The 23,822-nt window shown below is 40.7% G+C and overlaps 1 protein-coding gene across 1 annotated transcript in view; it reads left to right on the forward strand.

The window, feature by feature from the left end:
* The window catches only part of Ttc29 (tetratricopeptide repeat domain 29), a 188,607-nt gene that overhangs the window by 4,223 nt on the left and 160,562 nt on the right, over positions 1-23,822 (forward strand). Inside the window, exons 2-3 of the mRNA XM_051168685.1 lie at positions 2,214-2,311; positions 4,150-4,233. Of these exons, the coding sequence (XP_051024642.1) occupies positions 2,220-2,311; positions 4,150-4,233 (176 nt within the window). The 5' untranslated portion in view covers positions 2,214-2,219. The remainder of the gene's footprint in view (positions 1-2,213; positions 2,312-4,149; positions 4,234-23,822) is intronic.

Below are 23,822 nucleotides of genomic sequence, written 5' to 3' on the forward strand. Positions count from 1 at the left end.
TCTTAGGTCTGCACTGTCTGGAGATGGCTCTCTCTGTCCTGGATCTGCACTGTCATGGATGGCTCTGTCTTGGGTCTACACTGTCTGTGGATGGCTCTGTCTTGGGTCTGCACTGTCTACGGATGGCTCTGTCTTAGGTCTACACTGTCTGTGGATGGCTCTGTCTTAGGTCTGCACTGTCTGTGGATGGCTCTGTCTTGGGTCTGCACTGTCTGTGGATGGCTCTGTCTTAGGTCTGCACTGTCTGGAGATGGCTCTGTTGTAGGTCTGCACTGTCTGGAGATAGCTCTGTCTTGGATCTGCACTCTCTGTGGATGGCTCTGTCTTGGGTCTACACTGTCTATGGATGGCTCTGTCTTAGGTCTGCACTGTCTGTGAATGGCTCTCTCTGTCTTAGGTCTGACTGCATCTCCCAGCTCTATTTCCTCCCACCTACCTCCCCTGACAAATTTCACAGAGGCCTCTGCATCCTGGCGTTCCTTTCTGTGTGATGTAACCTCAGGAGAAGCCAGGGTAAACTTTTCAAATTGAAGCCAAGATTGTGTCTTCCCAAAGGAAGTAGGGTGGGCCCTGGAATGCGAAGGCCCTACAGTAGAAAGAGTACCCATGCCAACTTTCATGTCAGTCAGGGAAAGGATAAGAGTTTCTACAACAGCTTCAAGACTCTACCTCGCTGCTTTTAACTTCACTGCCTCTCATCTTATTTTCCCCACCCCCAGCCCCCTATTGCTTAGCATTTGTGTTGTATTTTACCTACGACATCTTTTTTTTTTATCACCATATGCTGTCCTGTTTATTTTGCTTATGTAACTACTGTCTACTTTTCTCAATATCCACTCCCATAATGGAAACTCCATGAAGTCAGAGGTCTTTGTCTTTGTTGTTGTTGTTGTTGTTGCTGTTGTTGTTGTATGTTGTGTCTTTAGCACCTAAGTCGATGCCCATTACAAAATAGTAGCTCAATAAATAATGTTGGGTATTCAGGGTCCAAGCTGGTGAATTTACTACAGATCACACAGGTTTAAAATGCCAGTTGCGAGTGATTTGAAACTTAGAAGCAGCCTTTCAGGCAGCTGATAACAGAGTGGGAGTCAAAGCTAGTGCACACAGCAGTGATGGCCCCAGGAGCATTTGGCCCTTTTAATGTCTCTCTACTAAGTAGTAGGTGGACTCTTCCGCATCTGACAGCCTTGTCACAGTGGATACCCTTTCTACTGGAGGCCCCCAGGATACCAGGATCAGAAGACTGCTAACATCTCTCCCACTGAGCATCCTCTTCTTAACACATGACTATGGCAGCCTCCCTAAGGTAGATGGCTCCATATTCACATGCCCCGTATCTGGTCAGACTTGTTAGTACAGGAAGAGGTGCTGTGTGGATGGTAGGCCCTGACCTAAGAGGGCTTCTCTCAACATTTCACTGAGGTACTTGCCTTTGGAGACCTGTGTTGGCTCCAAGAAATCCTGAGGCTCCTATGCAAGGAGAAACCCCAAGGTCTATGACCACACTACACGTGTGTGGCTCTGGATGACAGCTCTGCTTAGGATCCCAGCTGATAGTCCATACCACCAGATAAATGAGTGGAAAGATAAGCCCCATCCCTGGTTGTGTTACCTGAGCTTCTGAGCACACAGAAGACGTCCCAGTCATTAAGGTTCAAAATAAATCTACTTCTTTTACACCCTGTTCAAATTCTGGACACATCTAAGGTGTGAGAGGGAAAGTTGAAGTGATTTCCTACCTCACGTGTTTTAGCTGTCTGTCTCCTCGAGGAAGCTGTCTCCGTACTGAGATCGTTCCTAGCATCTGTCATTATAACGGAATCCTTTATTTGTGAGTATTGTCTAGAAAATAGCAAAGGATGGCCTATTTTTAAATCATTGGTTGTAACAGGAATGCAAAGCACGAATCCTGGAAACCCACAGCTGTTCAGAGACTTCCTTCTTGCCTCGCAACTATCTCCCCTCAACAGAACTACTAACAAGGTTGAACCGTTGATGCACTTCATGCATTTTCTCTTATACCAGTGTGGAGTAGAGGTCCAGACAGTTGTCTAAAAGGCAGACAGTAGAAGAGACGAGGGATACAGCAGTAGAGGATAGACACGTGCATCTCAGACAACACACAGTACTTTGCTAATGATGTCTTGTCTTCAATGAGTCTTTGAATATTTACCCCTTTAAAAAAAGCCAATATTGCTTATATTTTGCAGTCCCCAATGACCACCTTCCCCCCGCTTCCCGTGACTCATACGAGGCTTGCAGTCTTAGCCCGGCAGAAGCTGCCATGCTCTACGGGACCAATCCCAAGGTATGTGTGCTTGCTTCTTGCATCTCTTCCTGCAGGGTAAAACTGTGTAATAAAAAGAAATATTAACATCTTTATAGTCAGATATTCTTTTTTTTTTTTTATAGTCAGATATTCTAATTCCTTGTTTTGAAAGGTTTCCTGAGCCTCCCTCAAGTATAACTAATATATTTATTTTCCAAGCTGGTGGTCGTTTAAGTGTTTTATATCCTATGTAATTATTTCATATTTTCTACAGTTTCAAGATGCTATAAAATTGACACAGAGAAGAGGATAAAGCAGAAGCTTTAAGATAGAACCCTATGTGGCTTTTAGCTCTCAAAGTCTCAAGTGCTGACTGACTTTGTTTTGCAGGGCTATGGTCTTAGTAGGGTAGATTGGCAGGCAAGAGTTAGCTCATGAAATGACAATGGGATATGAGAATCCACTCCACAGTGCTGCTGCTGACAAATGACTACCAAGCCACTGGAGTTGTCCCAAAATCCAGAACAAGAAATATGTTTCTGCATATTAACAGATACTGAGATACTTTGAAGTTGCCATTTTGTCAGTGTATTGACTTTTAGAAATATGCATACTGCTTATGACTAGAAATGATTTGCATATGTATGTTTGGCTATTTTCTTTTTGTGCATTTGTGTCAGTTCTTGTAAAGCATAATGATCAAATTATTACAAGACTTATTTGGTCTCGTCTCTCATTTTTAGTATTTCTCAGAAAGACTAAAGCCCCTGGGCCAGAGGAAATGCATAACCAAGTCAACACGAATATTCTTAGCTGAGAAATCTTTTAATAAGTGCATGATTTGTGCACACGGACATGTATATGTTCTTTAATTTTTGAAATATTTAGAAAATCTGAAAAGCTTGTTCTGTCTGGCCTTTCACAGTGGTTAAGATCAAATATCCTTTTCAAAGTGAGCATTAAGCACAGCTGATTGTCACTTCCCGAAGAGCAGATGGACTTTTGAAAGGAATCTTATTAAGGAAAACATTTTTATTATTACTATTTTTGAAAAGTTGTTTTACAAACATTCTTTAATAAGCATTATTTAAGTATGATTATTTAGGGATGTTTGGTGTCATACAAACAGGGTTTTGGGAGTTTTATTTTTACAAATACAGGTGACATTATAAAAGGATGTTAATATGAACACATTTCTCAATAAAGTCTTTAAAAAATTTTTGCAGCTCCAATCCCAGTAACTGGAGATTTATGTGTGATTTAAGGGTAAAAAGCACAAGCAAGTTTTTAGTGGGCGTGATGGGGCACACCGGTAATCGGTGGGTGCTCAGGAGGTGAAGGCAGCAGGGTAACAAGGCTGCACGGGGTGGGGGTGGGGGGCTGCAGAACGAGACTCGTCTGAAAAATGAAACCGAAACAAATGGGAAAAAAATAAGTAAACCTTTTCGAACAGAATTCCACGGCAAAATCTGATAATGTTTGGATCAAACATGTTTAAAACATTTGAATCAAACAGTTGTTCTCGACTCGAGGTCCCATACCAAAGAAAATAGCAAAAGTAATACTGCAAAACCCATGAGCATGGCCATGGAAGGCTATGTCAGCTCTGAGGGAAAACAGCAAGACTCCATCCAGCATGTGGTCTGCTGCAACATGCCAATCTACCTCCCCTTATTCACCAGATCTACTCTTCCTGTCTCCTTCCTGGTGTTTGGAGTTATTTCGAACTACTTAAGGCTATAGCTACAGCAGAACGCTCACCACCACCGACACCACCATCTACCAAACGTGCCTTCTCCCCCGGCAGCGTTTTGCGCACTTGAAACCTTTTCAGCTTGGTCAGACGGTACTTTATTATTTCTTTCTACTCCATTTAGGGCTCAGCTGATCAAAGAGAAGGATGACATAGATCATTACGTGGAACAGAATATCAAAGGCCTGTCGAAGGAGGAGGTCGCTGCGTAAGTATTGACCTCTTAACAGCGCTTTAATATAAAGTTTGTTTCTTTTGTCTGGGCCCTTTCTTGGAATGTCAATTTTTCTGTGCAGTAAACTTTTTTTCACTGGAACACGGCATTTAAATTTTAAAACTGATATTAAATAGTGATAAGTCACGTCTATTGATCTTACACACATCAAAGTCTTTAATTTTGGCCTCTCAAAATTCTTATATTTATCAAGATATTATACTAGCACATTTGCAATATTGAGTTAAGTCTGAGCCATTAATTGCTCATTAATCTCCATTTTAAGGAATGTTGCCTCTCTGGGGAAGAAAGGACTGTTTTAGAGAGAGAGAGATGTGTGTATGTGGACTTTTTTTTCTTGGTGATTAAAAAAGGAAAAAATAACTCTTAGTGGTATGTTTTGTTCCCTCTGTCCAAGAACCCTTGAAAGTATCAATAAATAACATTTGTTAGTAAATGTACAATTACTTCTAAGTTGTCTGGAATTATTCTCTTAATGGACAGTGTAAACCCTACTATTTCATCATTAAGTAGAATCTAATCTATGGGATGAATAGCAGTGTGAAAAAAAATCTGCGTATGTTAGAGGAATAGGTAAAATCCTTAAAGAACAGAGGACTAACATAAGGTTACTGATGCACAAGGTTAGTATTTGGGCCCAGTGATGAAAATGGGCATCTCTGAAGGGTGCATGCATCACACTGAATTCACAAATGTCCACTGTAATGTTTAATACAAATATTTTTTAAAGATTCCACTAACATATTGCTTAATGCTAACTTAGTCAAGAGATATGCCCAATGATGCTTTTATTATAGATTGCATACAGTGTGAAATCTTAAGTCTCTTAATAGATTTCATTGTGTTTGATTTGATCTTTGCCCATGTGTGTATTGCATAGGCAAACAAAGTTGATAGAGTGCTCGCTTAGCATACATGAGGGCCTGGGTCCGATGCTCAGGCAGCATTAACCAAGCATGGCGGGTGACGCAAGCCTGTAAATCCCAGCTCTCATGGGCAAAAGCAGGAGGGTCAGAATTTCAAGTTCATTGTCTGCTGCATAACAATTTGGAAGGTTGCCTGGGCTACCTTGAGACCCTGTCTTTTTAAAAATTATAATAATTAATGTTACTTATTTCCACAAACCTGTTCCAAAGAATGTCATGTGCAGTTAGGATATTTGACTAAATGCTATTGATAACTCATTAACTTGCCATGGTAGCCTAATGGATAAAATTAAAGGTCATTATTGTATGATAGCATGCTATGAATTATAAGAAATATATGTAAATGGTATTTTCATTCTAACTTAAATATAATTATATCCAAATAGCTTAGTTGCACTCAAGTGTTAAGAATTAAATATATGCTTTGTAAAAGTCAATAAACCAGAAATTCTGTGCACCTAAGCGTGAAGTGCAGACTATTCAATCCGAAAGAAGGCATGATGGGCTATGTCTATGTCTCTTCTCTAACTATAGTAACAATTTCATTTTTTCCACTAAGTACATCACCAAATTGATTTCAGATTCATCACTGAGCTACAGAGAACAGTAGCACTGAGTAAGTCTGGGTCCACCGTATTGCATTCGCCTTAAAGCCAGCGTTTGTGTGTGTGTGTGTGTGTGTGTGTGTGTGTGTGTGTGTGTGTGTGTGTGTGTGTGTGTGTGTGACTGGAGAGTCTAGCACTTACCTGGACAAGAGCCTTTTCTGTGAGACCCAGACGCAGGCCGTTAGCATGGAAAGAGCTTGCATACAATTCACCATTATGCTTCTGATTGATACTCTCTCTAGATTACACCCTAGACAAACTAATTGAATAACACATAAAGGAGAAAATTGATGAATGATTTCAGCGTCTCCCAGAAGTGCCCAGCAGGTGCCAGGAAGAATTGTGCATATTCTATTAGTTGAGGAATTGCTGCATAAAACGTTTTATTAGCCATTCAACTCTAAAAAGACAAATTGGTCAACCACCAGGTGCTAAGTACTTACCTTGCATCTAATAGGAGGTTTTTCACACTGGGAGAGACAGTGATATTTCACTATAAGATACTTGACCCTATCCCAAAGCCTTAATGCGTATTTGAGATATTAAGACCTATCCGCAACAGACAGAGATATGGATGCACTGTGAAGTACAGCCCAGAGACCAGGGGTAAAGCAGGAAAGACAGAAATGGCTGGGTGAAACTTGTCAAGGTTAGCACAGTAAAGGGATGTGACCCATAAGTCATTGATAGCCAGCATACAGGGTTTAACTCATCCATTCCATGTAACTGTCTTACTCTTCATTAAGATGCTAAAATGTTTGTGTATACTCACTAAGACACTTGATACACACTAGATTTAGTATCCCATAATATGCTCATGCTCTTTGTCTTGTTTCCAAATGGTGTCCCATCACTTGCCGCCAAACATGGCAGCCAATTGAACGTAAAGGCATACGCTGTGGCTTTCCTGATTGTGTGGGTTCTAAGTACTTCCTGCTCCTTCCATCTCTCTTCCTCTCAATTCCCTCCTTCAGGCATACACCATCAAGTTCCCTGTCTCCATGGGACCAACAGCTCAAGTGTTTAAGCCTCCTTTCATATTTCCGGTCCTCTTGTGCCCTGCAAGTGCTAGCCCACATTTCTCCTACCCTTTGCAACAAACAGAAGCATGAGGTTTACATTTTCCCAACACATCCCCTCTTCCTCCAGCACACTTCCTCCACACCGCATCCAACGGGTCTCCTCCTGACCTTCTCTTGAGTGTCCCCTTCACTGTGTTCGGCAGAGTGGGGGCACTCTTGTTTCATTCTCGTGCCTTCTGGTAAGTCTTGTTGGATGGCTTTCCTCTGGACCACATCGTCTCAGCCTCGACTGGTGACCACACCACTGTTTTCAAATTCTCAGTAGAGAGAAAGCTGAGGGCTGTCATCTCAGCTGGGTCCAGTCCTAGCTGTGATGATTAGCAGTGATCTCACAGTGGCCACAGTGGCCAATCCAGCACAGAGTTCACTAGGCTCCAATATTTTTCCACTCCAATGTCTCCTTGATGTGTCTACTTAAGATACAAAATGCACATCACAAGGTCACAGCACTTGAAACAAGAGTCTTGTTTCCCTGATCTTCCTCTCCCACATCCCACTCCAGGGGTCTCCTTCTAGTCCCTCCCCAAGGCAGCCTTGGCCCCGCCCCATATACTCCATCGGCATGTTCCATCGGATGCAAGGCAAAATAGATCCCGAGGCCCCGTACGTCTCTCTACTGTCTCTACCCATCTTGTCAATGTCTCCAGCACGATCGCCTAGTCGCTCTTCCTACTCTGGAGTAATTCTTGGGTATTCTGTCTCCACCAAATCTAGCTGCAGAGCAAAACTTTTAAAACATTTATCAAAACACTCGTTTCTCTAAAATGTTCTTAAAGAGAATCCCATTGCTTCTGTGACACATCCAAACTCAGCAGGCCTGAAGCTGTGTGTGGCTGTGGCCTTGTTGGCCTCTCTGACCACCTGGCCCTTCCTAGGCCCCATCTGGCCTTCCAGTGTGGCTTTGTTGCTGATGCTCCTTCTTGTCCCGTGGTATGTCACTATGAATGCACCCATCTTTGGGAACACTTTGCTATTCCCAGTGCAATTTAAATAAGTACTCAAGCAGGACAAGTGGATGAACTTGCTATGAGGGGAATATAGCAGTGGGCTAAATGCCACTTGTTTTGTTTTGGAATGAGTAGGACAGTTCAAAGGCAGAGACTCCGGGGCTTTATGGAAGCTACGCTCCAGAAGGAATTTCAGTATGCTTTTGTTTAACCTTTGTTGAGTTTTTTCTTTGATAATATCATCCATGGATAATGAACATAATTGTTTCTCTCTACTCTGTCTGTATTCTTTTCACCTTCTTCCCTCCTTCCTAAAAGTCCCCTTCCTACACTCATGGTCTTGTTGTCTTATTGTTGTCGTTTTGAGAGTTACCAAGTTAAACCAGCATCATCTGTGTGACCGTGGGTTAGGAGCCATCTCTGGAGCCTGGTGGCTTCTCAACGGGAAAACAACTGAAGACAATGACTCATTAGGAAGGGTAGAGTCCTATAAACTCTACCATGATTGACTGTTGATAGGCCCAGTCTTGCGTTGGCCCACTGCAAGCAGCCGTAGCTCCTGGGAGCTGCACTGATAAACTTTGCCATGCCTGTTGGCCTTCCTGCTCAGATGGGAAGGTGTCCAGGAAGCCTACACCGCTAAAGCTTGGGAACCCCACAGTTCTGAGAGGAGGCCCCCTCAGCAGAGGCACTGCAGCTCCCAAGGGAGGCTTTCCCCAACCCCAGCTGAGCTCAGGATCTCAGAAGCCTAAGCCCCAACCCCTCTCCAGCCATTGCAGCTCCCAAGGGAGAGTTTCCTCAACCCCAGCTCCTAAGCACTGTTCCTGCTTCTCTTCTAGGCTTCTTGGCTTCTTCCAATGAGAGAATTGTACCAGTCAGCAAATCTCTTAAAAGAGATTTATCATAGGGACAAATCCCGGCAAGGGGAGATGAATCCCAGAGTGGCTGCCTCTGCTCCCAGGAGAATACAGCAGAGAGCTGAGCAAACATAGCTGGGTCGTTTGTTTGTTTGTTTTTAGGATAGTTTTTTTAGGGGGCAGAACTTTCTTGGGATTTCAACTTTCTGGGATTTCAAGTCCTGAGCTTGAGGGGAGTTTAGGGATTAGTGGGGTTTTGTTCAGACTTTTCACCTAAAATTAGCATAAATCTGGGATAGGTCCCACTGAGGGGCTGGAGATGCCCTTTGTGACAGAGGCTGGAATTGCCATTATGACAGCGTGGGGTGCGGGGGGTGGGGTGGCGTGGGAACGGGACAGGGGGTGTTAAGTCATGCCTACACAGACAAACTCTAAGCTAAATGAAACAACTTTCCTTAACTAAACTATCAACTTATACTAAGAGGTCAGTTCCAGATCAGTCCCCACTGGGCTCTTTATACCTTGCAAGCAAGGTGTGTGGTGTCTTCAGTCCAAACAACTAGTTCTTAAGACAGAGTTTTTTGTAGTCCAGGCTGGCCTTGAACTCAACTCTGAAGCTCAGGATGACCTTTGAACTATTGACTGACCTGCCTCCATTTCTCAAGGCACACACAGCTGTCGCCAGCTCTTTTTCTTTTCATTTTTAAATGATCGATCTCTGTGTGTGAATGTGTGAATGAGCATGTGTTTGCAGATGCCGGTGAAGACCAAGAGAGGGCACTGTGACTTGGGGGCGCTGGAGCTGGAGCTGCAGGTGGTTGTGAGCCACCCAGTGGCCTGAAGCTGGAACTGCAGGTGGTTGTGAGCCACCCAGTGTCGTTACTGGGAGCTGAGCTCCGATTCTCTGCAGGAGCAGCAAGCAGCCTTACCACAAAACTATTGCCCCAGCTCCAACTGTATTAATTTTTCAGTGTGCCTTTTTTGCTATGGCTTAAATATTGCATTATTCAAAATAAGGTGCACTACAGTTGAATTTGCCAGTGAGCCGACTTTTTTGCATAGGTCCATAGGCTAGCTTTTACTGATATCTCTTTAATTGATGTTTAACTGTTCAAATTTGTTGAATCAGAACCCTTGGTGCGCTTTGGGTTTTTAATTCTGTATATTATCAGAATGCATTGCTGTTTTTTTTCTAAAAGCACCTAAAAGATCAATTATCATTTCTTAATTGCTCCAAGAAGCTAAGTAATAAAAGTGTCATTTATAGATTCAAATAAAAATTTTCAGGGGCAGTTTTTGTAAAGTTGTATAGGAAGATACAAACAAGCAAAATTATTTGGGCACCTATAATGTTAATCTGCTCCATATTTAACTCTCTGTTTCGAATCCCAAACCCCAGCATGTGGACAAAGAAGGTAGATTTAGAGCTATACTTCTCTGAGATGCCGCTTTCTTGGTGCGTATCTTACCTTTGGCCTCATCAACAAGGCATCACTTTGTGAATGTGGAGCAGCGGGGAGGATTGTCATTCGACATATGCAGCAACTTCAGGTTGCTGGGCCAAGAAGAAGGGCAGTGGAGACGGCTTACTGGGTGCACAGGCACCAGGAGCCGAGTTCAGAACCCCAGCCCGCAGGATGGGTTGCCGAGCACCTGCAGCCCCCGTGGCGGAGGACAGGGAAGCCCTGGAGCTCACCACCAGTCTGAAAAAAAACTGGTCAAGTCTGGGTTCCATGAGGGAACAATGTAAGAAATTATTTTAAAGCCCTTTTCTGCTTCATTCAGAGTTGTGTAGCTCATCCTGGATCACAAAATATTAGCATTTCATGAAGTAGGTTTGCATCTGGAATCTCAGAACCTTCTTGTAGACATACTTGTAACCTTTGCTGGTCGCCCATCAATCAGGTGCTCAGGTCTGCACAGTGGCCAGGCACCCTAGACAGCGGTAGAGAGATGTTTCCTCTGGATCCAACAGTTGAGAGGATACGGTGGGAATTGAAACTCCTCCCAGGTGTGTGTGTCCTCTGTCCCGATCTCTGTTGTCTGCTTTTGTGAAACCATCTTGTTTTCCTTTTAAAACACTGCTCTCTGCTGTGAAATAATAAAATCTCTAGGGGAGCTGGCAAATTAAAACTTCTAAAGTAGTCAGTTGCAGGGTAAATGGTTCTATGACGGTGTTATCATGTTAAGTAAGGTTCGTCTTTGATATTGTATTCTGTCAGTATTAAAACAGGGAAGACTTGAAACTCTTCAGAACCTTTTAGGTTTCCGTTATGGTTGAAAAACAATCCCTAAAATATTGATATTGCAGCACTTATAAAAATATCACTCTCCCGGCCCACATGTTTGCCCTGCTGTTTCTTACGTTGGAAAATGGGTGCGTTATTATCATAACCGCTGTGTTTCTCAGTGCTTAAAGCAACCCGGACCGGAGGCTTGCAAGGATGCATTTGCATACTCAGTCCCCACAGAAAGGCCTAGACCAAGGGCTTTCCTAGTCAGTGCAATTGCGGGATCCCCACCTGTAAATTAAAAAGTACATTACTGTGTTTGGAAACAAAACCGCTTGGTGTTTAACTATGAGAAATGACAGAGAAGAAAATTTAAGGCAACATTTTTTCTTCAGATTTTAATTAGATCATTTAGTAATGTCCACCTTCCCCTGATCTGGAAGATAATTAACAAGATGCCACACATGTGTAGTACACCTTTGTAAATGTGTGTGTATGTTGTATGTTGGCCTATGTGCAAGTATGTATCCCAAGACTTGTGCTTTAACCAATATTAATTTTATACCTATCACTATACAAAAATCATATAATACATTTTGACCATTTTCTTCAGATTAGCAACTATCTTAAACAAAATTAAACACCCAGAAAACTCAGTAGAGCAAAACACAGCCTTTTCTTCTTCAGAATCCACACACCTCGGCAAAACTCAACAGACCTTTCCTGGTAAGGCTATCAGGGGTTACCCCTACTAATCCAGGTGTCAGGGTTAGGCTAGCCAATGGTCCACACGGAGGTTATGTGCCTTTAAAACTGCTCTAGACATGGCTTGTGTGTGTAACTGTCAGGCAGCATGCAAATCCACCAGTGGGCCAAGCAGGCAACTTCGAAATTATATGAAATTAGAAGGGTTTTCATTGAACAAGCTTGATTGTATGAATTTCCACAGAAACCTGTTTTTCCTATTTAGATGATCAAAATCAATAGGAAAGGAGCTAAATACTGAAATATCAATTTACAGAGCCCAGAAGGATTAGCCACTGATGCAAGGTCAAGAGTCCCTGGGCAGAAAAAGAGTAATAATACATTTTAGGAAAGTTGCAACAATGCTTTCATTTATTAGTATTTTTTTTTTCACTTTAGCTTTTGGTATGTAAGACTTTTATTGTTTGAGAATTCACTAGTGTTGATCCCCTCAGCACTTAAATTAATTAAACCTAATAAAATGGCCTTGAATTAATTAAAGCTAATTAATTATATATACATTCAGTCCTTTATTAATTAACTAATTAATCACTTAGTATCTTCCAAAATTTTTAGGTGATCAATGAGAAAGAATCTTTCCAGATTTCTTTTGTGGGTATTTTTTTTTTCTCATTCCATTCACACTGTTCTTGAGAGATCAGATGTCACTTGGTCAGTATAATTTCTGATGAGCCTAACTTTTGTTCTAAATATATCAGGGAATTTTTGGCATATTTTCTACAAGGAAATGACACAAGGTGACTTCGTTTTCCCTTGACCCCAAGACTGCTCTGTTCTGTGCCTGTCCTACTTTGGAGCAGTCCCATGTAAATTCTACATTTAAATTACTTAAGTTAAAGGGTTGGGATGATTAGAGATTATGATAGGATGGATGTTGGCATGAATAAAGGAAGAGTTAGATGATGGCTCTTCTGAACCAGCCCGAGCAGCGGGGGCAACATCGTATTTCCAGCTGAGTCCCCGGAACCTCCAACAATACGCAGCATTCAGCAGATACTCAATAAATACCCCTTTAACTCACAATGGCCTTACCTAAGCATATGGCTACCTTTTCCAGCTAAACCCCTTTCAGGACCTCTTTGAGGGTTTTGGTTTGGTTTGGTTTGGTTTGGTTTGGTTTGGTTTGGTTTGGTTGTTGTTGTTTTTGTTTGTTTGTTTTTGTTTTTTGTTTTGTTTTTCTGTGTTTTGGGTTTCTTGTCTTTGTTTTTGTTTTAAATAGTAAGAGCTATGTGACCACTTAAAATATTTTGGATATTGTTTCACATATGCCATCTGTATTAATTATTTTAACATTAGAAAAAAAATGTCAGTTCCATTTGTAACCAAGAATAAAAAGGTGTTAGGTTACTTGACCGAGGCCACCCAGGTACGACACAAAAGCTTGACATCCCAGCTCTACAACCCGCCCTTGCTCCCTGATGCCGTCCTGAGTCCAGAGTTACCCAGGTCTTTACTAAGTGATCATCTTTTTCTCACCTCCCATCCTGAGGCACCGCCATTCTTGCCCTAGGCTGCACCACAGTTCTTCTTTGACCCTGTAAGTGGCTCAGTTCTGTTAGGTAGGCTTGCCACTGTCATGTGCTTTCTTCCATCGTGGCACTTTCAACGCATTGTTCTGTTTCCTCCATTGCACTCAGACTGCTGAAGGGAGGGGTGTGGTTTGTTTGTGCATCTTTGGTACCAATGAGGACCACAGCTCACAGGTAGCGGTAAATACGTGAGTGGACGCCCACGATCCCCATAGCCTGACACCCGTGCTGTGCCTGTTATACCTTCCATTGCCTCTCATGCCTCGTGCATTTGATATGCTTTTCTCTTTTCCTTTTCCAGCCTTGCTTTGCGGTTTCTCACTGTGTGAGGCCTCCTTTGCCATACTCTCATCCACACAGTACAAATCCAAGATCCTGTTGCTGCTCTCTGAGTAACTGTGGGCCATCATAAACTTGGGCCCGATTTCCCCGAGCATTAATATTTAATAAACTATAGACTGTGACCCATTAGAGAGTAGTGATTATGACCCATTAGTTTGGGGATCACAGCCAGTGTTTTAAAAATAAAAAGAGAGTATCATAGAATAGAATAGAAAAGAGTGCATTGTATTCAGTAAGGCTCAGCAGTGGGAGGTCACCAGGCTTAACGGAGCAGAGCAGAGATTTCAAAGGCAGAATCTCTGTACTTAATTTCCAGCTTTATACTCACAAAGACCTGGCTGGCTTTGGATCACTTACTTAACCTCCCTTAACTCAGCCTCTCCATCTGGAGAGATCAGTATAGTGATGAAGAGGCTGGTCTCAAGGAGTGGTTATAAGGATTCTGCTAATAGTTATCAAAAAGCACATGAAATCTTATGTGTGGCGGGAGTTTTTTTAACTTGTGTTTTATGTATTCCTATGCATTATGTGTACGTGCACAGAGAGACACTAAGCCATGAGACCAGAAAATAGTTGAGAAGAAGTGTTGAGGTAGGAAAAATGATTCATCAAGAAGAAAGGGTAACTAAGCTGGGGAAAAAAATGATGCACACATTAGAGGCCAGATTCCATACTCCTCCTGAATTCCCAGGATGGTACTAGACTCTTCACCCACCATCCTACATGCCAAGTTATCTACCTAACTACCTACCATCCTACTACCTACTTACCTACTTAACCACCTGCCTATCTACCCTCAGTCTTCCCTCTCCCCTCGCTCCCTCTCATCATTCCTCCCTCCCTCCTGTTGCTCCCCCCTTAGATATTTATACATTTGATATGTGAGCATTCCTGTGCTATGAATTCCCTTTTAACCATCTCAGCTGTGTCATGTGCATTTTTAAATGCCTGCTTTTGCTTTTCTTTTGTTTGCTGCACATATTTTCTGATTTGCCTTGTGATTTTTGTCTTGCTCTGAGACAAGTTGATGCTCTGGGCTTCCTTTTCATAAAACTAAAAGATAACAAAAGTTAAATTCAAAGTTAGCTTAGAGAAAGAAGTGTTAAAATAAGGGCAGAAAACAATTGAGAGAATAAATGGAATTTATTGCAGGTTCTTTGTAAAGATAAAGAAAAGTGATCAACCTTCAACCAGACTATTAAAGAAAAAGAGGAAACACAGCATGCCAACTTTCTATTTTTGTTTGTTTGTTTTGGCTTAGATTTGAAAATGTGGACACATATTTACACTGAAACAGACTATGGTGGCGCACGCCTTTAGTTCCAGCACTCGGGAGGCAGAGGCAGGTGGATCGCTGTGAGTTCGAGGCCAGCCTGGTCTACAAAGTGAGTCCAGGACAGTCAATGCCACACATAGAAACCCTGTCTTGAAAAAACAAAACAAAACAAGACCAAAAAAACCACCCCAACATTTCCACATGATGCAAAAGCTGACCACCTAAACACACACATACACACACACACACACACACACACACACACACACACACACAGCCTTTCTGGACCCTCCCTACCCTTCCCTCATAAATGGCCTCACTAGTGGAATGGGAGGATATAGAATTCAAAAACAAACAAACAAACAAAAAGATGACTGTTCAAGGCAATAAAGAATTCCTAATGCAGAAGTCCAAAATATATGTTATCAAAGTCACTAAACCAAGAGATTGGCTTTAGTATCGGAAGATATTGATGACGACATTACTATAAACCTATCATGTGTAACATGGATAGGGAGATGATTAGGAGCCAGACTTAAGTGTCTACAGTACACTACTGAGTGCAGCAAGGTAGCGCAGAATACACTATGTGTATGCAAGGCACGTCCAATGTTAAGGAATAGTGTTCGAAATCTGCAAAGAAACCAGTTGTCGCCCAACGCTGTCTCCGAACTGCAGCACGTCTTACATGAAGTGTCAGGTTCTCACGTGTGCATTGTATGCCTCACACATTCACAAGCGCGTGTATCCTGTGCTGCTAACCTGCTCCTCTTCCTGGAGCTGGTGCCACAACCCTGCTCATGGATACAGTGGCAGACAGCGCCCCTCTTTGTTCTAAATGCTTTTCTTGGATGTTGCTGTTTTGTATGTGTTTTTACATTATCTTGTCAGGAATCAGGGAAATATCATCGGGTCTCCGGTGAGGATCGCCCCACATGCAAATGTTATTCTACAAGAAATGATAGCATTAAAATCTTTGGGCCCCCACACTTAATGAACTATAGCTTTCAGCAGTGTTAAGTGGGTGCAACGACAGCAACATTCCTGCACACACTTGACTTGGGGGTTCTGTGATGTACTGCCAAATGTGAAGGTTTTTTTTTTCATATCTTTAATAGATAGACATTGCCAACAAAACTTTTTTTTTTCTACTTTTCTTGGACATTACGGGTTTTTAACATTAACTAATTTTCTATTTTTCCCCCTGAGGTGATCATAAATTCTGCTCAAATGATCGTAGAGTCACTAGATTTTCTAATACTGAACTATACCCTCCAATCTGGTGTAGGTCCTACTTAGATGGTGTGGGTTTAATTTGTATGCCCCCCCCCCCACCCCGCAAGTGTGTTTATGTGTGTGTGAGTTTTCATCTGAATCATAATGTTAACCTGCAATCTTTCTTTTTCTGCCCTACAATTTTATAGAAAACGTTGGGAGGCTTAAATAGGATAATTATATGCCGAGTATTGCCAACAGCATCTGTACATAAAAGGCGATGGCTGTTGCAGTAATTAGGACTGTGTCGCCGCCGTGCACAGCTGCATCTGCTTCGGCGCCCTGCTCCCGCTTCATCCCCGATAAGATCCGAGGCGACTTCTCTGTCTTTTTATATACGCAGATGTTTGTTTTGTTGAGATCCACACACCCCCCCAATACCTCCTCTATTTATTATTTTTCATTTCACTTTTGATATTTTCTCTCTTTCCCCATCTTTGGGCTTATTTCACTGTGTCTATTTCGTTAGAATTTTTTTCTGTCTCCCTGAGTTGAAAGCTCCTTCCTAGCTCAGAACGGCTGCTCCCGATTTTCAACAACGCTCTTCCGGGAAGCTTCCTTCCGACCCGGGGTGTTCCTTCTCAGAGATGTGATGTTTGGGTATCTTTTAAAATCCCAAATATATTAAGTGTCCACAAAGGATTTCACTTTGAAGCAATGAATAAATTAGAGCTGTAGTTACACATTTGCAGGTGAATGGTGTTTTGGGATTTTTTGTTTTGGTTTTGGTTGTTTTGGTTTGGTTTGGTTTGGTTTTTGGGTTTTTGGGGGAGGGTTGTTTTCTGCTCCTTTCATTCAGTGAGAATGAGGTTTGAGGAAGGAACCTTTGCTTGGATGGTGTGCCATGCACACTGTCAGCTTATGAAAATGTCCAGGGTAGCTAGTACATAGTCAACTTTTTTCATAGTCCATTTTTATTTTTTAAAAAATTCTTGAACATTTGAGAAATTAATCCACATTCATCTGCTGAACAGTTGGCAGCCATGGCTATTGGGATCCAGTCAGCAGCTTGTTTGAGTCTGTGATCCATCCCCACCACCCTGGGCGTGTGTTAACCGGGTAACTTCTCTTTTACTTTATCCATACGTTTCTGAGAGAAAATTCACTTAGATGATGTTGTCTTCATTGTCCTGTGGATTTTCTGTATTTTGAGGCTATGGCATCTGGTGCATTTTTTTTTCTACCTGCCCTAGTTCTCAGTAATCACTCCATTTATAAATTTCTGAGCCTTATGCTCCTTTAATTTTTTTCCTGCTCGAATTCTGTTTTGTATGCTACTGATAATGCTGCAGACGGTGCAAGCTCTCTTCCTCTTAGCATTTGCACTGTTGTACAGGAACCAAAAAGAGGTGATTCTCTGCCTACCGTCTGTTTTATGGGTTTTTTTTTTTTTTTTTCTTTTTAAGCTTGAATTCAGCACTGTTTCATATTCTCAAAATCACCTCTTTCTTGTTTTACAATATTCTTGCTAATGCATAATTTAATTTTAAATATTGTTAGTCCTAATTAATAATTTTCTAAATATTTATGATTACTGCAATAAGGGCAGCATGGTGTTTAGGACAAGTTATTTATTCCCAGATGTTCTCTTGCCAACGCCTCAGAATGATTGTTTATGTTGTTTTTCTTAGTGTAGGTTTTATTTTGTTTTTTTACCATTTTCTGGAAGATTAATCCCTCACACACAGAGCCTATTAGGAACCTTCATTTGTCTATCTCTTTGTAATGGTAATTAAAGAGAGGAAAATATGAAAGTTTTCTCCACGTGTCTTATAATTTGTACTTATCTTCCACGTCCTTAAGTTTGACAGGAGGAAATAGACCTCTAAACTTGTTTTCATGTGGGAGAAAGTTGAGGGACGCTCACAGAACGCTGTGCCATCACAGTGGTGGAAACCTTAGAACCGGAAAAATGAGTCCCCGTACTACCCTCGGATATGTGGACGGAGCATGTCCCGTTAGTTAATTTACCACAGGGTTGGGTTTAGGGTTTTTTTCTTTTTTTCTTTTTTCTTTTTTTGGTTGTTGTTTTTTTGTTTTGGTTTTTCCTTTTTCACCCAAGAAATACAAAACAACAGTACTGAAATGAGCCTAATTTATTAAATTAACTTTATTTTTAAAAGACAAAGGAAGGAAGAGGGAATAACTGTGTAGCCAACAGAGTAACGGAGGAGAGGGAGCAAGCAGAGTGCCAAGAGATTTCTTTTTTTTTTTTTTTTTTTTTTAATGACAAATGCCATCAGCTCACTACAAGAAATGTCATAATGTGAGAAATCAAAATGCCAAGTTTTTCTATTTTATACTAAAGAGCGAGAATAATGTTTTTGTCATTTTTTAATTATATGGTTTTTCTTTTTTTGTATTTTAGGGGCTCCACATTTCTCTTAAATACCTGTTATACCTATAGCCTCAGGTGCACGATATTTCCTGTCATCATCTTAGTTCTTAAAAAGTAGCCTAAAGGAATGTGTGTTTGTGTGTGTATGTGTGTGTGTATGTGTGCATGCGTATATGTGTATGTATATGTGTGTGCATGTGCACGCGTGCGTGTGTGTATGTGTGTGTGTGTGTTTAGAGGCAGGAATATAAGAACAGCTGCATAAAGCTGTAGGTGTAAAGAATTGATCGGTTTACGTTTTCCCGTAGAAGCCTACTTGTGTAGTTGTTTTATGTGAAAGGATTAAAAAAAAAAAAAAAAAGATGTTGAAAAAGTTCTAATCAACTTTTGTACATTATGTAGAACTTCATTTTCTAAACTCTGTAAAAGAAAGTTTCATATTTAATGGGAAATCATGAATTATTCCATTTATTATCTACTTCCTCTTTTCAAAGACACGATCTGGATAAAAGGCGGGGTGAATAATTTCAAAAAAATACAATACATTTTTAATGGGAAGGTGCAAACTACAGACTCTCACGACTCCCAGCAAGAGTGCAAGAAACAGAATTTTACTTGCAAAACTCAGCAAACTCCAGCACCGGCAAAGTGTGAGGCGCGCTCCGGAAAACAGTGTTGCGGCTCCTGACGACGGGGCCACGGCAAGCCTAGGCCTTTGTCTCAAGGCAGATGTGGTTTCCTAAGGCGAAGTTAAGTGTTCTCCAGCTTTCTGCTTCCATTGTCCCATGTCTCACTCAACATATATGGAAAAATAATTGTTTTACTTCTAAAGATGAAAGCCGAAATAACGGAAGCATTTTTTAAAAAACAATCCCAAATAATATGGTTTCAAAAATTGTGGAGGATACACACACACACACACAAATAGCATTTAAAGGAAACTAGAGTGGATACAATATCCTGTGGAGTTTTTTGCTAATGCAAATTATCATATTAATTTACACAAAAATTCGCAGTTGCTGTAGCAATGTTAATATTCATGTGTTTGTAATCATGATAGGTGAAGTTAATTTTTCATTCATGTTCAGTGTTTATCAGGACATAACATAATCAAATTATATTATCAAATGTCTTTTTTCTCACTAAAATAGTTCTTTGTTGCCTTTCCAAGAGTTGAAATTACAGTGTAATTTGAACAACAACAAACAAAATGTGAATCCACGTGGCTGCCCCTTCTTACCCAGAGGTGTTCAGAGTTCTATTTCATTCTGTCTTGAATCTTCCCTAGAAGGTTCTTTTAAAACGGCCTTCAGTGCACAGCTTACTTTACCTGCTCTTCAGCTACACTGAAGGGAGTCAGACTTTGCTGGGAAGGTTTCCAAGTAGTTAGATTACGTGCAAAACTGGAAACTCTGATAAGGGATTTTCTTCCAGTTTTTTAGATGAAACTCTCAAACTTCTTAATTTCCGTGTGACAGCTTTGTGGATAGCGAGTTTAGTGCTGTGTTACACACAGATGGGTGAGTTGTTGATTCATGGCCACTGTGACTCAAAGACTTGAGTGAACAGAAAACATTTGCTTTTATTTTATTTTATTTTATTTTATTAAGAGAACTATTTAAAGCCATCCGAAGGGCTGTGGCGATCCTGTGCTGCCCGCCAAATCAAGCCCATCGTCCTGTGATATCCAGTAATGTGGCCAGCAAAACGTTGCTGGGTTGATAAACAGCCAGTGGTGTCCCAGGAGCCAGTGCACGGCATGCCAGACACCAGTTCTAATGACTGGATATGTGAGCTGACTTTTGTTAAGTGCAGCAGAAATATCTTATGTATTCTAAAATGAAATCACCCATCTTGAAATGAATTCTTGTTGGGAGAATTTTTTGTTGACTATTTCTCTAAATGTGGCCCCACCATGAGTTAATCTTATTACTAGATTTCTTTAAAAAAAAAAAAAAAAAAGTAAATAAGGGAAAAGTTGTTCTTGGGTTAAATAGATTTTTCAGATACTCTTTTCTATTTTGTACCTGTGCTATGAAAATACTGAAACTCGGTGCTTTGTGCTTAACTAATAGATATAAATTTGTATTTCTCAAAATTATAGAGCAAAACTTGAATGTATATAGTTTGTCCCAAAGATATTCAAATAGCAAAACTTGTAACTGTTTAGAGAATCGCATAATACTTCTATTCACTGTCATGTGGTAGATTTTATTTATGCTTAAATTAGCAAGTTAATATAGAAACCTAATTGAATGTAAATCTAAACTGAAACAAAATATCTTATTGTATAAATACCTATATTCTAATTGTTGGCAATATTTTTATTTTCATTCTTAAAAGCTTACATAATGGATGAGACCACACTTAGGTGATGGTTCCGGGTGATATATTTAGAAAACATATAAATTAATACATGCCAGATGCTAAGCAGTCCAATCTTTGTGAGGAGTATTTTACACAATATTATAACAGCACTCAAAATATATGATGGTACAATTTACAGCACAATACTTATACATCCAAATATTTTTTGAAACTTTCTTTTAAATACATGCCAATAATTCAAACAGAATAGAGATTATGATTATCATTATACCAATAAAATGCTTGCCTTATGATTATTCATAAGCAAAATAATATGAAAAGTTTTTATTGAAACATATGTTTAAAATATATGTAAGTCACTGCAGTTACACTATGTACGTATTGCATTGCATTGTGTGCATTGTTTTTCAGGTTTTGAAATGTCTAGAAGGATATTAATCCTAATGAATAATTCTAATTGTAACGACTACTCATAATAAAAGAATTTTAAATTTAAGAACAGTAAAATTCTTCTTTTCGAGATACCAGGGTAAAACAGCTAACTTCAGCCATATAGAAAATAAACAGCATTGATATTTGTGATTAGCAGCTGTGGGGATATGCAATGTAGGCGTCAGAGAAACCATCACAATTAGAAAGTGTTTGCATTATCTTTAGATGAATAAAAATTTCCTTATTGGGAATGGGGTGCTTACTGCGGAAACAGCACCCCAGTTCTTCCACAGCTGAGAACTGAATGGCTCCGCAGTGTCGACCCTCCCCAGGGTGCTCTGAGGCAGTGGAGTCTTGTTCACTGAGCTCACAGACAGCTTCATCCTTGCTCTTGCCAGATGGGCGAGCGAGAACACCATGCATAACTTTACATTTATATTATTTGGGTGCCACCTTGTTTGCATATCAATTAAACTAATATCTGTATTAGGGTGGAGAGTCAAAGTTATCGAATTTGCATGATGTGACTGCAGTTTGCTAAATTTCCAGCAGATGCCCCCAGAGACCAAGCAACTCATGGGAAACCCTGGCCCCTCAAAGAAGGGATGTTTGGGGTTTGCTTATGTGTTTTCATGTTCAAACTTTGTTTCTGGCTGTATTTGGAAGTATGTGGACAATAAAATAAAAGTCCTAAAACTGTAAACTCATTTGTTACTTCCCAGTGTGTATTGCACATACAGGAAGAGTCTCAGGACTAGTCATCACTGTGGCTAACAATTATTAACAGCAGGTGTTTATATAATAAATGCCTTCATTGTTCACTGAAAGCTCATCTACTTTTAAAGTAAAGTCATTCTAAGTACTGTGATTTTTTTTTTTTTTTTTTTTTTGCCTCTTTCCTGTAGCTTTATGTATTTATAGAGAAATGCTCACACAATGTTTTGTTTTGTTTCCTTTTGGAGAAATTGAAAAAAAAAGGCACTGATGCAATTGCTACCAGGACTTGTCAGGAAATAACTTTTTTTTTTTTTGACCATGTATAATACCCACCTGCATTGAAAAGCAGAGGTAAGAATAGTGGTTCACTTTATTTCGTGGAAATTATATTAACTGAAGCCGTTTCAGTATTCATTAAGTCAGTGTAATTATCCCGCAGGTGATTCCAATAACACTTATCCCTCCAATATGAGTGTAAGATTGTTAAAACCGACATGGAAAACCCACTAGTGGCTTATAAATATTAACGGAATGGAATAAAAGTATTATCCTGTCTTTGGATGAGCTCGTACACATCTTTCAAGTTTATCTTTGTCAGATTAAATAAAAATTTTATGATCTTGTTTTAAAGTATTTTTTTAACTGAACTATGTTTGAAATATTTGAATGTGAAAATTCACTATGACAGTGTATTTCCAACACATTCCATAAAGAAATACATTAAATTTATCCCCCATATACTTGGAGAGGAGATGACGCTTAGGTTTTGAAAGTCCATCTGTAGGTACCTCATACTCATTTGTAAAGAGAATAAATGAAGTTGCCATACCTGTCACTCTCATCTCTTTACCTTATCTGTTTGTGGAAGGGTGTGGTTTTCATGCTTACAGCTTTGGTTGTGAGCCTGGCCTTTAGCAGCTGAGCCATCTCTCCAGCCCTGGTTTTCATTCTTTTTAAATGTTTGCCAGTGTGCTTCCTTTATACCCTCAGATGTGACTTAGCTATCTAATCCATTTGGCATGGATGCTGTCACCTGCCAGCCCCTCACTTTAGGCAGGAGGATCCTCTGGGAGGGTCACAGAATGACACCAGTCACCTTTCCTGGCCCAGCATGAGCGCAGATTAGCTCGGATAAAGACAGCATCCTTCAAACAGAAAAACTGCATCATTGTTGTCAGAATATATCAATTTTTAAATAAACAATACAAATAAGAAGAGGACTGTACCGAAGAGGAAGAGGAGTAATTGTGTAATTGTCAGCAATGTGGGGAAGTGGAAAGAATCAGGAATTGGTAGGCAGGAGAGCTGCATGTGAGCCTCCACTCTGCCACGTGCAGGCTTCTATGGCTTTGGGCAGCACAGACATTTTACAGGATTTTTTGAAGTAAATTAAACTAGTTAACCAGATTGCCCCTGGATGTTGCATTTACATGGCAGTAGACTCCATGTAGATTATACTAGATAAACTCTGGTTTTAAAATCCAGTCTCCAGCTGCAGATCCCATCCCGGTATCTTAGTTAGCATTCCTAGTCCTGTGAGGAAGCATTATGACCAAAAGCAACTTAGGTGAAAAGAGAATATTGGGCTTTGCCTTCCACATCACAGTTCATCACAGAAGGCAGTGAGGGAACGAACTCAAATGCGAGTGGAGGGAGCCTGGAGACAGGAGCAGATACAGAGGCCATGGCGCGGGGGGGGGGGGGGGGGGGGGGTGCTGCTCACCGGCTGGCTCTCTATAGCTTGCTTAGCCTGCTTTCCAAGGCCACCAGCTCAGGGGCGACACCACCACAGTGGGCTTTACTCTTCTACATCAATTACTAATTAAGAAAATACCCTGCAGCCTGATCTCGTGGAAGCATTTTCTTACCTGGGGTTCCTGCCTCTCAGATGACTCTAGCTTGTCCCGGGTTG

Source organism: Acomys russatus, chromosome 26 (genome assembly GCF_903995435.1).
Source record: "Acomys russatus chromosome 26, mAcoRus1.1, whole genome shotgun sequence".
Taxonomy (NCBI): Eukaryota; Metazoa; Chordata; class Mammalia; order Rodentia; family Muridae; genus Acomys; species Acomys russatus.